At 48.5% G+C, this 18,574-nt stretch overlaps 1 protein-coding gene across 1 annotated transcript; it reads right to left on the bottom strand.

Moving 5' to 3' along the window:
- Nucleotides 1-13,835: 13,835 nt before the first annotated feature.
- Nucleotides 13,836-15,185, bottom strand: LOC122173470 (paraneoplastic antigen Ma1 homolog). The gene has a single exon (XM_042848108.2). It carries the CDS (start codon nt 15,183-15,185, stop codon nt 13,836-13,838), a length of 1,350 nt encoding a protein of 449 aa, XP_042704042.2.
- Between the last annotated feature and the right edge of the window lie 3,389 nt (nt 15,186-18,574).

Raw genomic sequence — 18,574 nt, 5'->3', positions numbered from 1 at the left:
TTCTTTCTCCATCCTACCATCCTCTCATCATCCTTCTGTGGAATTCTGTATTTCTCCTGTTATGGCAGGAAGAAACAGATGAACAGCTAATACACTACTAAATCGCTTTTGCTGGCAAACATTTGTCGTTTTACTATGTATGGATTGCCCTTTTCAGTAAGGAAAGCAGACTGTTCCCTCAGGGACCCAATTTTAAGACTGCAAGCAAAGCCTTTACCTACAGAGGGGCTAGGGGAAAGGATCTGCCTATCCAACACATGCTTTAGCACTAAGGATCCCATGCAGCCAACCTGCAACTGATACTGCTAGGTATGAGGAGCTACAGCACCAGACAATTTACCCATATACTGAAGATATTGTTAAGTCCAGGGATGCCCATCCTCACATGCAGGGCTGGCGCAACCCATTAGGCGACCTAGGCGGTCGCCTAAGGCACTGCGATTTGGGGGGCGGCAACTGCGGCGGTATTTCCACAGCAGGACCTTCCGCCGCCTCTGTGGGGGGGGGGATTTTGGGGCGGGACCTTCCGCCACCTAGGGCAGCAGAAAAGCTGGCGGCGCTCCTGCTCACATGTAGTTTTGACCACATAGCTTCTTAGTGTGTGAACCACCAAGTGTGAGCCAAGTGCTTGCCTTCTCCCTCCGCATTATCCTACCAAGATTCCACACCAGAAATCATTTCCCTTGCGTGCAGGTGTGGATTCCTTCTTCCAGGGTTCTCCACAGATCTGGACCCCCACACAAGGGAAACAGAATGTTACTGCTGCCGTAGGCCCTTATGCGACTGCGCAAGCAACCTCAAAATTGGACCCAACATTCTTTAAATGGCACACGTGGTTTTAGCCATGCCATTTCCACTGAAATCAGTGGGAGTCTCTTGTTCAAAATCATGCACAGCTCTTAAAACCCTTCAGGCTGGATTGTCCAAATTTAGTGAGACTGGAGGTCTCAATGGAAACCTTTCCGGGAACCAATAGAGAAGACAGGGACTTCAACTAGTTAGCATATATGATACATTTATGTAAATTTTAGAAGATAAAAATGAAGCCACACAAACATGACATGCTATTTACTTATACCTGTATCTTCCTTGAGAAGAACAGAAATTGCTTATTGTTTAACTTCACCAACAAAAAAACCCAGTCTATCCTTCTTCTGGGTTACAGGGGTTCAAGCCCCATTGGACCACCAGATTGCACCTGGACACCTCTCCTTTAGAACACTCTGTGTGTGTGCACACAGGTGCATGTACGCACACCACCAAGTCTCACCAGTTCTCCTGAGGGGATGGGGCCATGTTCCTAATGTTACTTTGTAAAGGCTAATGCTAGCTCTACCATGGAGCAGAGGTTCTCTGTTCCTCCTACGTTGCGGCTGGTACCTGAGCAGGTATGCAAAGGGGTCATCTGGCTTAGGGATGTAAATATCGGTTTAAAAAGTTAACCAGTTAAATGATTAAAATTATATTGTTTAACCGGTTAAGTGTTAACTGATGTCGCTCCAGTGGCAGGCTGGCGAATGGTGGCAGGGGCTGGGATATTTTAAATAATAAAGAAAAGAAAAGAAAAGAAAAGAAAAGAAAGAAGAGTGGTGACGATCATGGATTTTCCTATGACCAATTCCTGGTCCCACCAAAGTCAAAGGAATAACTCCCACTGGCTTCACTGAAACCCAGCAATTACCATCTAAAGAGCCATATTTTGCCCTCCGTTTTCACTCAGAAGTTCCCACTGAAAGTGAGTTGTGCCTAAAAACAGGTCAGAATGTGACCAGAGGAATTTGCTGATCTTATTTAGCCTTGACAACTAAAAGAAAGTGGCAAATACCATTCTAAACAAAGCCTTTTTCTCTCTTCCAAGCCTGCTTCTTTTCTCATCACCACTTTTACTCCTACATTGCTCCATTGGCTTCAGTGGCATTACCAGAGACGTATGGTGGTGTTAGTCAGGAGGAAAATCAGGCCCATAGACTTTCACACAGTAACACACACCCCATCTGTGCGCTCTTACTGTATGCTTCTGCCTGAGAATACGTCTCCAGCGTACACAGAGAAGGGTGACAGTGGAACTAGAGCATAGAGCATTTCAATCTGACCCTAAGTTGTAAGTGTATCACCACATAACCAGTCATGGTCTCCCTCTGTAACAAGCACTGGATCTGTTACTGTAGTAACGACATGCTGAGCAATTATTAAATGAAATGAGGAAGTCAAAGTAACTCTGTGTCCAGTCTCTTTTTCTTAGCAAATGGGTGTCATTCTTTAAGTTATGCTCCCACTTACAGCAGGTAAATCCATGGCAATTTCATCATGATGGTAGAAAAAGTTTTACTGTTACTATCTATTATTTGTATTAAGGTAGCACCTAGGAACCCCAGTCAAAGCTCTGGGCCCCATGCCATACAGATGAATACTTTAAACTCCATCCACTGCTGGTCATCGCTGCAGTTGATAGCATGGACTCTGAGCATTTTACAACTCTCCGTTCTGCTTGCTCATTGTTTTCCTGCTGCAATAGCAGGGATTTTTTTCCCCACCTGTAGTTCTATAGTAACTCCTCACTTAAAGTCGTCCCGGTTAACATTGTTTCCTTATGTTGCTGATCAATTAGGGAACATGCTCATTTAAAGTTGTATAATGCTCCCTTCTAACGTCATTTGGCAGCCGCCTGCTTTGTCCACTGCTTGCAGGAAGAGCAGCCTGTTGGAGCTACTGGTGGGGGCTTGTAATCAGGGTGGATGGCAGCCGCCCTATCAGCTCCCCACTCCCCTAAGTTCCCTGTGCTGCAGCTGCCCAGCAGGCTAGCAATTGCCGGCATTGAGCTGTCCCTCCCCCACTGCCATGCGCTGCTCCCAGAGACTCCTGCTTGCTGTATGGGGGGGAGGGGGGAAGTGGGGGGGCTAATGTCAGGGTGTCCCCCTCCCCCCTGCTCCTGCACCCCGCTTACCCCATATTGCAGGGGAGACAAGTGACAGGGTTCAGAACGGAGGGAGTTTCCAGGTAGCAGCTGTGGTCTCAGCAAGCTGATCTAATTAACAAGGAAGTGTACTTAAGACTGGAGTCAGCTACTTAAAGGGGAAATGTGCATCTCTCGCTCTCAGACACATGGTGTGTCTCTCTGTCTCTGCCTGCTGTGCTCTCTCCCCTCCCTCCATGCCTGCTGTCTTGTAGAGTGAGGCTACATTAACAACCAGTTAACCCTTGAGGGCTCAGCCAAATGCTAGTTCATCATTTAGCAGTAAGGCATTCCCTGCAAAATATCCCACCCTGACTTCACCACCTCAATCCAGCTTCACAATCATCATTGCTGTGTACCAGTATTAAATCGTTTGTTTAAAACTTATACTGTGTGTGTGTGTGTATATATATATATATTTCCCCATAAGATTTAATATAAATGCGGGGGTTTATATATATAGTCTTTTGTCTGGTGAAAAAAAATTTCCCTAGAACCTAACCCCCGCATTTATATTAAATCTTATGGGGAAATTGGATTCACTTAGCATCGTTTCGCATAAAGTCACATTTTTCAGGAACAGAACTACAACGTTAAGTGAGGAGTTACTGTAGTATATTAACTAGAAGTAAAGCTGGGGTTCTCTTTCTGAGCCTGGAGTGCTAGCAGGCCATCCTTAGGAGGGTACAGGGCCCGGGGCAGAAGTGACGGATTCATCTCTTCCGGGGCTGACCGCGCTGGCCAATTGCACCAGCCTGCAGCTGGGGGGCCCAGAGTGGTCTCCCCGATTTGACCTACCCAAGGGATGGCTCTGATTGCTAATGAATACAAAAGTCACAAAATGGCATCCTACATCGTTAAGAAAAAAGCATTTGTCATGCAAGGAAACCCATGATTATTAGTTACAATTTACTAAGCACAAGGGGACAGATTCCTAAAAAGTATGGGCACTTATGGATGGCTTAATCTTGAAATCCTCTCTCATGTGAGTAACAGTAACAGGGTTAGGCCCCTGGTCTTTATAAAATGAAAAGGCAGCAGCTTAGAGCTACACATCTGCAGTCAGATGGGTAACTAGTTATCCTACATACATGTTATTGTGGTCTCTAATGTGATACAGCAGGGCCAGAGGGGAGCAGGAGAGTGATAGATAGGAGGTATATAAGCCCCAGGATGATCAGGGCCTTATTCCCTGTGGACTGAGGAGAGGAGACTACAAGTTAATTAGAGCACTTGGAGACAATTAAGGCCCTGCCAGAGACCTAATAAAAAAAACCCTGCTACTGTCAGACAGGAGACGGGACAGAGAGCTGACAGTAGTCTGGCGGAGTACTGTAATTGACCAGAAGATCAGAGTACCAGGGGAAGGGAAACCCTGCCCAAGTAGAGCAGAGGGACTCCCCAGGCACAGAGGACCAAGAGAAACCCTGCCCAAGGGGAAAGAGGGTAAGAAGCCTGTGAAGCCAAAGGGGCTGGGACCTGGAGTAGGGGGTAGACCCGGGTCCCTTCCCCTCTCCCCCCCACCAGGGCACTAGCGGAGCCATTGATACCCAAGAATAAGGGCAAGGGGCGGCGCCCTGACCCATCACACCAAGGAAAAGCTTTGGACCCACCACAATAGCGTTGGCCATTTGCCACACCATTTGCACATCACATATTAAAAACCATGAACCAGCATGGCTCACACAGGACAGGAATAATAGCCATCCTATCGGCCACAGCAACCCGCATGGGACAAACCCCCAAGGGCCCGATCCTGCATTTCTTGTGCAGCCCAAACAATAATTGAAGTGGGCAAATGGCGGATTGGGCTCAGACAATTCCTAGTGTTCTGAACCTAGGCAGGAGAATCTTGAAATCAGTGTTGAGATCAGTGGTTGAGGAGTCATTTCAACTGCACCTTTAGTTTTCTGCTGTCACCAAATGAGTCATACAGTGAGTAGCAAATGAGCTAGAAAGCAAAGCTGGTATTCATTAGATGAAACTCTGAGCAACCCATGCAGGCAAGAAAGAGTTAGGGGCAGATCCCCAGCTGGGATAAATGTTCATAGGATCTGCCCCTAGTCTCCACACATTATCCGTAACATAACAGGGAGGACAGTACCTCCTTAAGAAAGACAAGCCAGCTGAATTCTTCATTGACACAAAGCCACTTTTTACACAGCACTTGAAAGTAGTAAGTCTCGTCTCCAAAGAGCTTGCAGGGCATATTCTTGTAAAGGATTCTACTTGGCACTAAGCCTATGCTATTGCTGCTTGACAGTTACTTAGGACTTAATCTATAGATCCTTCCTCTGCCAAGTATTCCAGCAGTGGGGTCATGACTGCTGAAGGAAAGGAAACACTGACAGCTTGGAGGCACTTGTGACAATCTGGCACTTGAACTCTTGTAGAATTAACTGACCATTTGGGAAAAGCTCTCTCATCAAGGCAACTCCAGTTTGAGAGCAACAGTGATGCTGAGAACAGCCTAGACTTGACCGCCTGTCCTGTACCAGTCATCTGGATGCATGGAGGACCTCAGCCACCCGAGGCTGCCAGCTAGACTTTTCCCCCCAGCATTTCATCCATTTAATTTTTTTTTTAAATAAACTACGTGTAGAAGAAACAGGGCCTGAAAGACTGTGGCTGTAACAAAGCGTAGGAAAGCCTGGCCTTGTACTAGGCAGGGCTTGAGCATTCTTGGTGAAATCCTGGCTCCACTGAAGTCAATGGCAAAATTCCCATTGGCTTCAGTGGGGCCAGGACTTCACCCTCTGTTTCGCTTGGTCAGCGAGGGTGGTAGTGTGCAGGGGGTTGGGTTTTGTTTTTTGTTTCAGCAAAGGTGATGTCAAGTGCGTCAGAAGGATTAATTCTCTGCTGATTTTATTTTAAAAAGAACTCCCTGGGGCTCTGCTACCCGGTTCCTACAGACTGCAGTGCCACAAATGGAAAATTAGAAAGGCTGGACGAAGCGGTGAGCAATTTAGACCCCTCCCTCCACATACTCAATTCCTTTTAATCTACTTTACATTTATTTAGAACAAATAATAATAAAATTAAAATTACAAAAATGGAAACAAAGTTCTTCTTCAGGTTTAATAATAGCTCCTTAGTACATCTCCTTCAACGGGACTACTCATGAAGCGAGGTTCTATTCAGTGTGAGTAAGGATATCACAATCTGACCCTAAATTAATCCCTCTCTCTGTATGAGCTCTTACACTGAACAGTACTTGTCACCATGTGTCCCTTTAAATCATCCAGGAAAGTTGTGCAGTAAGGTACCAGCCAGTATAAATGGGTGTCACAATCTGGCCCTATCATTTCCATTTTCTGGAGTTGATGCCCCAGGTCCCCAAGCATTGGTTAGTCCCTATTTTTCTCACAGCTGTTTGCCACCATCCTAGCACCTATATGGACTCTCTCTTCCAAAATTATTGTCATTTCTGCTCCAGGGAAAAACCAGTTCCAGCTGTTGCATCAGAAGCCAGATGTGTCAACTCAAGGTGCATCCCAAATGCAGGTCTTTTCCCTGTAAGGATGACGGGCCATTGACAATCACTAGGACAGCTATGGGTTTTTTTTAATAACTTTTAAAAATGATGGTACTGTGTGTTTCTGAAAGTTCTGTGTGCCATTACTTATCCCAGTAAGACTAGCTAGAAGAACTGGAGAGATTGCACTGACTTCCACTGTGGTCTTTTTGCAAGTCATCTATATCTGTGCTTTAGTTTCCTTACCTGTAAAATGGGGATAAAGCTATTTAACTGATCAGAGTCTTGCGAGGATTAATAAATGAGAGAAAAAGACACTGCTAAGAGAAAGACACTTCTTTCTAAATGCAGCTTGTCACACTGTGACAGGCGAGGTTTTTTTTTTAAGGAAATGTTTTTGTTTGTTACAATCCAAGCTCATAATTCCATTACCAGGGACCTGTTTCACTTGTTCTTAGTTGCCCAGCACCATATTTAAGTCCTAAAATGGATGGATTTCCTCTGTGGAACCCAGAGAAAGAATCACTGTTTGAAAGAGGGAGGTGTTGTCACAACCAGAATGCTGTCATTCTAGCCCCTTTGCTGCTGCTGCATCACCCCACTTGGCTTTTTGTTGAAATCCATGGAACATCAAGATGGACGTGACACATCTGGCAGCACTTTGCAGATCAACGCAAGTCAAAAATTGATCAAATGTCATAACTTGAGTACTAAGATTTTAGATTAAGAGACCAGATTCTGATTTCAAAAGCTGCACTGAAGCTAGCCTATTTTTCCTAAATCTCTACCATTTCCCCCACTGCAACAGCCCCATGAGTGATAGCAATTGTGCTCCTTTGTATCCCATACACTACCGTTTTAGCTACGGTGTCATTTAACTCTGCTCCCAACAGTGCCGAGACGGCCAGTGCCCTGCATACACCACTGCTCCCATTATCGCTCCCATCAGTGCAGCGGCAAAGGTAACAGCAACTGCGGGAAACGTTAGGGTGGAAAAGGCAGTGTAGACAAGACCAGTTACACTGGTGTAAATCCTGCTCACCAGTGAAGTTGCACCAGATTTACAGCAGTGTAATAGAATCAACCCAAGATGTTTGATCAGAGGGAGAGACCTTTGTGTTGAGCTAAAAGTAGAAATGTGGCACATGTGGAAAGATCAGTGACTGCAAAGAAGGAATGTTCCCTAAGGTAGAAAGATAATGGTGTGTCTCAGAAAGAACCCTGACAGGTAGCATGGAGGACTGAGTTTCAACTGAAGAAAAAATTGCTGCGATAGGTGAAAAGTGCCTGGGTCTGAATTAAAGGCAAACAAAGAAGAACTGAAGCGTGAGAGAGCTCTGTGTGCTTAGAATAGCTCAGGATTTCTTCTAGCGAGCAAGAAGAATGCAGTTCACTGTACTGTAACCCTTCTGCCAGGCCAAGTTGATAGCAGCAAGGGCCGGGTTCAGTACATAGGGGTCCCTTCCCAACAGCGTGACACAGAACCAGCTCGAGCCCCCACCCAGTGACCTGGGAAAATCTTACACAAACCCCTAGGCGCCTCGAAGAGGCAATATTTCCCCTCTCGCAAGCACAGAGCCTCGGTGTAGCAGAAAATGTTTAATAACATGAGGTAAACGACATAGCATTAAATTGGGAAAACACCACAACTAGAATTCATAGACCAAACCATGAGCGAAGACCCACTTCAGCAAATTGGGCCGTGTCCTCTCCTGTTGGTTCTTGAAACCAGCGACCCAAGAATCACCAAAGTCCCAAAAGTCCACCGATCCCAAAGTCTCTTGGGTCCAGCAACCCAAGAATCACAAAAGTCCCAAAAGTCCGACAACCCCCCAAAGTCTCTGTCCCTGATCAGTGCAGCCCCAGAGTTCAAAAAGGGGGGGTGAGCAGGGTGTTAAGGGGCACCTTACGTGATCCGAGGCCAACGCGGCTGCTTCTCCGTGGGGTTCTACCGCAGCCTTACCACGAACTGCTCCACTCCACCCGCAGTCCCACTCCTGCCGTCCCACGAACTGCTCTGGCAGCTGCTCCGCTCCGCTCCGCTCTGCTCACCGACCTGTGAGCCGCTCCGCTCCGCACCGACCTGTGAGCCAGGCCGCTCCGCTCCGCTCACCGACCTGTGAGCCGCGCCGCTCCGCTCCGCTCACCGACCTGTGAGCCGCGCCGCTCCGCTCCGCTCCGCTCACCGACCTGTGAGCCAGGCCGCTCCGCTCCGCTCACCGACCTGTGAGCCGCACTGCTCCGCTCCGCTCCGCCCGTCCCTTGGGCCGCTCCCACAAGGCTCTGCTCTGCTCGCTGCTCCTCCAGCCGCTCCGCTCGCCCCCGCTAAGCTAAATTAGCTTAGAGCTTCAGGCTCCCCCACTAGTTAACACAGCCTCAGTGATCTCAGCTCTTAAATAGCTTTAGCTCTTTTGTGATTTCAGCTCTCAGTGATTTCAGCTAGTAGTAGGGGAGCCCCAGTGCTGGTGCACTATCGGCCCAGAGTGAATTCAGCTCAGCAGTCCGTAACTAGACTCCTAAGGGAATCAAAGTTAGCTCTGACATTCAACAGTGGAGAGAGGAGGAGGTGCAATTGGTGTTTCAGGCCCACAAAAGGGACCCACACCACCAGGTACCAATACCTGCCCCCAACCTCTCTCAATTCACTGGGTTTTGTAACCCATGCCCCTTGACAAGCAAATGCTACTTAGGTAATGGTGAATGACTCACTCAGTCCTTCTGTCATACACCAGTTCCACTGGCCTTGATTCACAGAATCAGGGTAACAAAACTTTATTCTTCCTGCCCCAATAACAGAGAAACTGGGGATCCCACACCAGCCAAAGTAACCACTTTGAGTTGCTGTTGTTTCCTGCCAGGCGAGTGGGTGTGCCTATGCAAACAAGATCAGCCCCTGGAGTTCTTTTCCACACTCGCCATAATTCACCACCAGATGTCAGGGTAGAGCTCATCCTGACTCTGCTTACATCCTCCCCCCAGCCGAAAATTTGTCGTCCCGACAAATCGCACTCCCTATTATAACAACTCACTGGTTCCCTCCAAAGGGCCTCAGATAGCCCACTTTAGCTTCCACAAGCCTGTGTGCTAAACATATTGGTTCCTCACTAGTTACCCCAGGTGCATCATAAGTCAACCGTTTTACTGGTCTTATTACCCTGTCTCGTCTATTGAGAATCTCTGTTGCCGTGGTGCGCGGGACAGCCTCTTGAACGATGGATGGAGAGGTTTCCTTTGAGGGTCCCTCGGCTACTGGCATAGGTCCCTGCATTTCTAGTTCTAACAGTGGAGGGTCCAAGGTGCCCAGGACATCCTCCACCTGTATGTCTCCACTGTCCAATAACCTGGGTGTGTCATCACATGGGGGTCCCACCAGTCGCTCAGGGGTGTCAGGAATGGGCCTAAATACTTCTGCCATGGGGTTTAGGGCGGAAGAAGAAGAGCTCTCTTTTGATTCAGCCGATCGAGACTGAAATCTTGTCTCCATCCCAGGATACACCATGGTTGTGTCTTCCTCCTCAGACTCACTCTCGGATGTGCTGCATGGGGGTAGGTTAGCTGCAGGGGGCTGGCTGTCCACGTTGGAGGGCGGCTTTGGTCCAGCACCTTCATTCTGCCCAGTTGCCCTGTTGTGGCCCATCTCATACGGGGTGCCTACCAATTCCCCCACAGGGAGCAAAAGGTTTCTATGCACTGTCTTTGTCTGCCCTGGACCCTCTTCAGGTTTGATCTTGTAGACCGGCAGGTCTCCTAGCTTTTCCATCACCAAGTAAGGTATTGCCTTCCATCTGTCGGCTATCTTGTGTTTGCCAGCAATACCCAAATTTCGCAGCAGAACTCTGTCCCCCGGCTGGAGTTCTTGCAGACGTACCCTAGCATCATATCGATGTTTGTTGCGGTCTGCGTTCTTCCGAGCTGCAGATGTAGCTAAGTGATAAGCATCCCGCAGCTTTTCTCTCAGTCGGGATACATATTGCTGATGAGTTTCATAGCTATCTCCATCCTCTGATACACCAAAGCACAGGTCTATGGGTAATCTTGGTTCTCGTCCAAACATTAAGAGATATGGGGTGACTCCTGTAGCATCATTCTTTGTGGCATTGTAGGCGTGCACCAGATATGCAACATGTTGGCTCCAGGTTGCTTTCTGCTCTGGTCGCAAAGTCCCCAACATATCTAATAGGGTTCGGTTGAACCTCTCTGGCTGAGGATCACCTTGCGGGTGATAAGGCGTTGTTCTAGACTTCTTAATTCCCGCTATCCTCAGCACCTCCTTCAGAAGATGACTCTCAAAGTCCCGCCCCTGATCCGAGTGTATCCGGGCTGGAAATCCATAAACTGAGAAATATTTCTCCCACAGTACTCGAGCAACAGTGGTGGCCCTCTGATCACGCGTGGGATATGCCTGCGCATATCGTGTATAATGGTCAGTCACTACTAGAATGTTCCCAATATTCCTCTTGTCTACTTCTAAAGACAAGAAATCGATGCATACCAGTTCCAAAGGTTTGGTGCTGGTGATGTTCTTGAGATATGCAGCCCTCGTGGGCAGAGTTTTCCTTTGAACACATCGAGCGCAAGTCTCACATTTCCTACGAACATCTTCAGCCATCCGGGGCCAATAGAATCTACTACGAAGAAGTTCCAGGGTCCTCTCCATCCCTAAATGTCCAAAGTCATCATGCAGGGCCCTCATGGCCAGGGCTCTGTACTCTTTTGGCAGCACCAGTTGTGCTCGTTGCTTTTGTAAAGGGTCGATGGTCATTCGATGTAACACTCCCTGGATCAGTTTTAGTTTGGTCCATTCTCTCAATAGTAGTTTACCCTCCGGGTTAGGAGGGACAACCGCAGCTGGGCTTCGCCCCTCCCTTTTGGCAAGTAGTGTATCACGAATGTCAACATCTTGCAGCTGGGCTTCTTGCCAGTCAGCCGCATTGAGCACGGGCAAGGGAGATTGGTCCAATGCAATATAGTTCACAGAAGCAGAAGGCACGCAGTCAGGGGGCAGGCCCAAAGCTTCGGCAACACATCCATGAAGACTCTCATGGGCCTCTGGCTCTCGGCGACTCACACTGCAAATAGCCCTCACTCCATCCATGGGTATCATAGCCACTTCAGGTGCCTGCGGTCGCCGGGACAATGCATCTGCATCTACATTGCTTCTCCCTGATCGGTATTGAATGCTGAACTCATAGCTAGCCAAGGCGGCCACCCATCTCTGTCCTGTAGCATCCAACTTAGCACTTGTTAACACGTAAGTCAATGGGTTGTTGTCTGTCCACACCTGGAACTGAGCACCATACAAGTAGTCTCGAAATTTCTCAGTGATGGCCCATTTCAAGGCCAAGAACTCCAGCTTGTGGATGGGATAGCGAGTTTCACTGTCAGACAGTCCTCGGCTGGCAAAGGCTACGGGTTTATGTTTGCCTTCCACTTCTTGGTACAGTACTGCTCCCAGACCCTCCAAACTGGCATCAGTATGTAGGATAAACGGTTTGCTTGGGTCGGCAAAGACTAGGACGGGGGCATGAGTTAGGCGACTAATGATTTCCTGAAAAGCCCTCTCACATCTCTCATCCCACCTTGGCCCAAACGGTTCGAAGGGGCCATAATGTCTCTGCACAGGAGGCTTTGGAGGCCTCCTCTTATTCTTGGTCCTAGATTTGTTCTTGTTGGACTGGTATCCCCTGGTAAGATCATTCAGGGGTTTTACAATTGTGGCGTAGTTCTTCACAAATCTGCGGTAGTAACCACTAAATCCAAGAAAGGTCTTGAGTTCTCTGTAGTTACTTGGATGTGGCCAGGTAGTGAGTGCTTCTATTTTGTCAGGATCAGTACTCACACCCTCCTGGGACACAATGTGACCCACATACTTCACTGAGGTTCGGCAGAACTGGCATTTGTCAATTGAAAGCTTCAAACCATACGCCTCCAACCTATCGAGCACTTTAAGAAGTCTTTCTTCATGCTCCTCCAAGGTTCTTCCAAACACAATCAGGTCATCCAAGTAAACTAACACTTGTAGTAAGTTCATGTCTCCCACGACTTTCTCCATGAGACGTTGAAACGTGGCAGGTGCCCCAGAAATCCCTTGGGGCATGCGTTCGAACTGGTAGAACCCTAACGGGCAGATGAAGGCTGTCTTCTCCTTATCTTCTTCTCCCAGAGGGATCTGGTAGTATCCACTCCGAAGATCCAACACAGAGAACCACTGGCTACCCAGCAAACAGTCCAAGGCATCTTGTACTCGAGGCATGGTGTATTGGTCAACTGTAGTGCGCCTGTTTAGAGTGCGGTAGTCAATACACATCCGGATTTTCCCACTCTTCTTACGAACCACCACAATGGGAGAGGCGTAGGGGCTTCGGGACTCTGTAATGATACCATTCGCGATCAGCTCTTGAAGATGATGGCGTACGTCTTCCATCTCAGAGAGAGCAATCCTCCTAGATCTCTCCCTGAAGGGTCGGGGATCTTGTAGCCTGATGTGGTGTTCCACTCCTTTGGCACATCCCACGTCCCACTCATGCAGTGAGAATACCTTGGCTCTCTCGCAAAGCTTCTTCCGCAGGCGATCCTTCCACTCCTCAGACAGTGGGGAGTCCCCAAAGTCAAACTTTGCGGGATCCATCACTGGAACTTCAGCTTCACACTGGGGTCTCACGATGGTTTCAGGCTCAAAGATGTCTGCAATCTTCTGCCCTGGTTTTACAAACACGTCACGGCGTGTTTCATTAGCAATCAATATAGCCACCTCTTCCTGGGCTTCAGCAGGTAGGGTTATGACTCCACTGAGAACCAGCACTCCTTCTGGGAGCCCTCCCTCGGTCGGCTGCTCTACCATTGCTAATGTTTTCTTACTGTCTTTTAGGCAGGTACTCATGACAATCACTTCCTTTTCTGTCATTGCAGGAACCACTAAGGGGGCCGGGCCCGCATACCTCAATGCTCCCACTGGCAAATCAGGCAGCACTTTTCTTGTGTCCTCAATTTTTCTGTAGGCTGCGGCACAGTGTGTGTGTATCACCAAGGTGTTCAGATATTGGTCCCCTGCTCGCTGTCTGCAGTAATCTGCGAGTACCTTAAAGAGGCTGGAGTTGGTCCCTATTAGCACGGACACATCAGAGGCTCCTTTAGGGTCAGGGCATATTAAAGCAGCAGTGTCCACCTCCTGTCTTACCCCCGCAATCTCTTCTGGGAATTCCAGGTGTACTATGACATACCCCTGATAGGGGTATTCATCCATGCTGAGGCCACACAGGCCAAGCCCTGTCAGGGGCCGTATAGGCAGATGCCTAAGCATCTGCTGGTAGAAAGACTGGAATATGATAGTCACTTGGGATCCTGTGTCAAGCACTGCTCTACATTCTGTCCCTTCAACCTTTATAGTTACCTCCGCTCGGGGTCCGATCAATCCTGGTGGGATTCGGGCTGCAGGGTTCTTTCCAGGGGAGCCTCCACACCCTGTAGGCCTAGGCGGCTCCCTTCCCAGGCCCTGGGGCCGTTTCCCGACTTTCCCCAGGTGGTCCTCAGCTTTTGATATACTAGCGTGGGATTCTCTGCATTCTGACACCTTGCAGCAATGTGCCCACCCTGGCCACACCGGTAGCAGAAGAAGGATTGTCTTTTCCCTTGTTGTCTCGTTGGGGCAGAGGTTCTAAATGTAGTCCTCTGAACCGTGGTAGTGGAGGGTTCCATGTACCTTGAAGTATTTGCTGAATCGATGGTATTCTCTAATTCAGCCACTTTCTGTGTCAGGACCTGCACTCGTTGGGTAAGTTCCTCTTGAGGATTCACCATCAGTGCCTTGGGCGTTCGGGTGGATGTTGTGCCAGTCGCCGGGTGTGACTGCACCTCCCAAACCTCGCCAGCTGCCTGCCTCTCTTCTTCCTCTCGGACCTCTTTTATCAGCTGAGAGTAACTCGGTGGATTGTCTTGCCGTTCTCTTAATCGGAGGTGGAGAAGGATTGGGTTCTGATATTGAATTCCTCTCACAATCTGAGCCAATCTAGTCCGGTCCATTTGCCCAACTGCCACTGCTCCCCTCATGATGGCTCTCTGCAATAGTTTCTCCAACCTCTGGATATAGGCAGAAACCTTCTCTCCCTTTTGTTGCCTGGCATTGAGGAACTTGCAATAGACATCATCTGAGCCCTCGGTTCTCCCGAAGGCATGATCAAGGGCCTCTAGGCAGTCCTTCACCTTGACTCCAGGGTTACTGAGTTTCAGGGTGCGAATCACATCTAGGGCTGGCCCCCTGAGGCACTCTACTAGTCGCCTTCTCTTTTCAGCATCAGGCACCGCCCACTCCTGCAGCATTTCAGTGGTGTGTTCCAGCCAGGGTTCAAATGCTTCCTCCCCAGGTATTGGGGTGGGACCCCCAGAAAACAACCTCAGTTTACGATAGGGGCTTGACTCAGGGTGGGGTGCCATAACCTTCTCTAATGCTTGCCCCAAAGCCTTCACCCATTCATCAGGTGAAGGAGCACTTTCCCGGTGTGGGACTCCTGGGTCAAGGCCCAACAGACCTGGCATATCAGCCAAAGTCTTTCCCTCTTTCCCCAAAAAGGCTGACATTTTCTTTAAAAACTCTACATCAGGGGCAGGGACTGGTGAGGGCTGGCTCCCAGTGGTTATTACCGTCCACTCACCATCTTCCACTGCTATCGTGCCTGGAACCTGTAGGGGTTCCACAGCCGATGGCAGCTCGCACAGTACAGCAAAAGCCCCCTCCTCCCTCACAAACATGCGCCCACGCATTTTGCACTTACTCAGGTACTCAGTGGATACCCTTAAGATAGGTTCTATTGCACCCTCATCAAACGCCTCCGGCACCCCCGTTACCAAAAGACAGTTCCTAGGGTTAATATTCATCCCCTTGCACCAGTCCTCTAGCAAGTGTAGGGCCATTATACAAACTGTAAAATTTTTTACAAATATATCAGATCAAAACAACAACAAGAAGATTTTTAGGTTTTCCCAAGTTAATGAATCACCCAAGATGTGCTTGCGAGGGGTACTGACCCAGGGATCCCGGACGAGCCCCCAAAAATGTAACCCTTCTGCCAGGCCAAGTTGATAGCAGCAAGGGCCGGGTTCAGTACATAGGGGTCCCTTCCCAACAGCGTGACACAGAACCAGCTCGAGCCCCCACCCAGTGACCTGGGAAAATCTTACACAAACCCCTAGGCGCCTCGAAGAGGCAATATTTCCCCTCTCGCAAGCACAGAGCCTCGGTGTAGCAGAAAATGTTTAATAACATGAGGTAAACGACATAGCATTAAATTGGGAAAACACCACAACTAGAATTCATAGACCAAACCATGAGCGAAGACCCACCCCAGCAAATTGGGCCGTGTCCTCTCCTGTTGGTTCTTGAAACCAGCGACCCAAGAATCACCAAAGTCCCAAAAGTCCACCGATCCCAAAGTCTCTTGGGTCCAGCAACCCAAGAATCACAAAAGTCCCAAAAGTCCGACAACCCCCCAAAGTCTCTGTCCCTGATCAGTGCAGCCCCAGAGTTCAAAAAGGGGGGGTGAGCAGGGTGTTAAGGGGCACCTTACGTGATCCGAGGCCAACGCGGCTGCTTCTCCGTGGGGTTCTACCGCAGCCTTACCACGAACTGCTCCACTCCACCCGCAGTCCCACTCCTGCCGTCCCACGAACTGCTCTGGCAGCTGCTCCGCTCCGCTCCGCTCTGCTCACCGACCTGTGAGCCGCTCCGCTCCGCTCCGCTCACCGACCTGTGAGCCAGGCCGCTCCGCTCCGCTCACCGACCTGTGAGCCGCGCCGCTCCGCTCCGCTCCGCTCACCGACCTGTGAGCCAGGCCGCTCCGCTCCGCTCACCGACCTGTGAGCCGCACTGCTCCGCTCCGCTCCGCCCGTCCCTTGGGCCGCTCCCACAAGGCTCTGCTCTGCTCGCTGCTCCTCCAGCCGCTCCGCTCGCCCCCGCTAAGCTAAATTAGCTTAGAGCTTCAGGCTCCCCCACTAGTTAACACAGCCTCAGTGATCTCAGCTCTTAAATAGCTTTAGCTCTTTTGTGATTTCAGCTCTCAGTGATTTCAGCTAGTAGTAGGGGAGCCCCAGTGCTGGTGCACTATCGGCCCAGAGTGAATTCAGCTCAGCAGTCCGTAACTAGACTCCTAAGGGAATCAAAGTTAGCTCTGACATTCAACAGTGGAGAGAGGAGGAGGTGCAATTGGTGTTTCAGGCCCACAAAAGGGACCCACACCACCAGGTACCAATACCTGCCCCCAACCTCTCTCAATTCACTGGGTTTTGTAACCCATGCCCCTTGACAAGCAAATGCTACTTAGGTAATGGTGAATGACTCACTCAGTCCTTCTGTCATACACCAGTTCCACTGGCCTTGATTCACAGAATCAGGGTAACAAAACTTTATTCTTCCTGCCCCAATAACAGAGAAACTGGGGATCCCACACCAGCCAAAGTAACCACTTTGAGTTGCTGTTGTTTCCTGCCAGGCGAGTGGGTGTGCCTATGCAAACAAGATCAGCCCCTGGAGTTCTTTTCCACACTCGCCATAATTCACCACCAGATGTCAGGGTAGAGCTCATCCTGACTCTGCTTACATCACTGTCAGGTTGGAATGAAGTCAACTACTGTATAAAGGGGAAAATGTGTGGGCTACAGACTGGACAAAATATGACGGTGTAAGGGCAAACAAGCTGAGACTGCATTGGTGCAAATATTCTGTTCACAGCATATATGCCATCGTGGATTCCACTTCTGGAGAGCAACATCTCTTATGTATATTAACAGGGTTTTGTTTTCCATCTAGCTTTTGGGGCAAGCAGCAAAACTCTGTAGAACCTAGAACTCGGAGGCACTATCTGTTGGCATTTCAGAGATCAGGAATCAAGTATGGGTTGCTGTCCGGCCTATGCACAATACAGAAAAAGAGTAAGAATGGACAAGTGCAGGAATGGGAACATAGGGAAACAGGGATGCTACATTGTATGGCGAGGAATGTATCAGGCCAGTATACAGAGCCTGCTCCAGTTCAAAAGCTGCCTGTTTGGGGCATGTTGAATACATTTAAGCAAATCAAGATTCCTGGGGTGCACATTTCAATGTCCATGCTCAACGTTCAGTGCTTTCCCAGCTCATGTTTGAGCTAAGAAAACAAATGAGGGGATAGACTTGCATTGGGAAACACAGGACCCCCATTTTTCTCTTACTTGTAAGAGTGAGAATGAGGAGTGTCCCCTCTGCCATCAGTGGAGGTATACCAGTATAAAGCCGTGTGTAAGCAGAACCAGGGCTAGGGAGTTTTCTTCTGGGCGTACTGCTAGGAAAGCAGTGCATAGTAATGCAATTGTAACACCCACCCACCCAGTAGAAGTACCATTAATAAATACTTTCTTTTGTATTAACATCTTTGTGGCGGTCAGTCTCCCCCTCCCTCATTGTCCAACTGCCTTCCAAATAGCAGGTGTGTGTATATACAGCCAATTTTTTTTCTCTTTTGATCAATGTTCCTTTCCTGATGATCAGAGTAACATGTCATGGGCCTGCCAAGGTAATTCTTTGTCTTTGTTGCCAAAATTTTGTGTTGTTTGTCCCAGTACAGAAGGTTGTTAGGCAAAAACATAGCACTTTCCACTCAGTGAGCTTACGTTAAATACTGCAGTGCACATGGGAAGCAGGACAGCAAAGGAAACCAGACATGGACCTTCATTTACCCCAAAAACATAAGCAAATCCTTTATCCTAAATGCAATGACTGTGTCTTTTTGGACACTACAGGCTTTCAACTATAACAGAAAGTCCCAGGAACATTGTTACAAGGTATTCCAAGTAATAAAAAGTAGACATGATAAATGTCTTCTATTTATCTCTTGGCATTATGATTTGTGATAAATAATGAAACCATAATGTCACCTACCACAATACTCAAAGACAAATCCAGGAGAGTAGAGAGTAACCCAGTTCAAATTAGAACAACTTTCACTCCAAATTGCTATTGTAGGAACTATTAATTTTAAAAGCAATATAACCATCCTCCAGGGCTGCTGTACCTTGCCAATTTATTTTCAAATAAGAAATTATTAGATGGTGTTGCCCCTCTTTCTGCATTTTTAATGGCAATTTTTACAAATTTTAAAACTGCAGAGCTTTGGTTTCCTT

This window comes from Chrysemys picta, chromosome 6 (genome assembly GCF_011386835.1).
Source record: "Chrysemys picta bellii isolate R12L10 chromosome 6, ASM1138683v2, whole genome shotgun sequence".
NCBI lineage: Eukaryota > Metazoa > Chordata > Testudines > Emydidae > Chrysemys > Chrysemys picta.
This window is presented reverse-complemented; position numbering and strand designations above follow the sequence as displayed.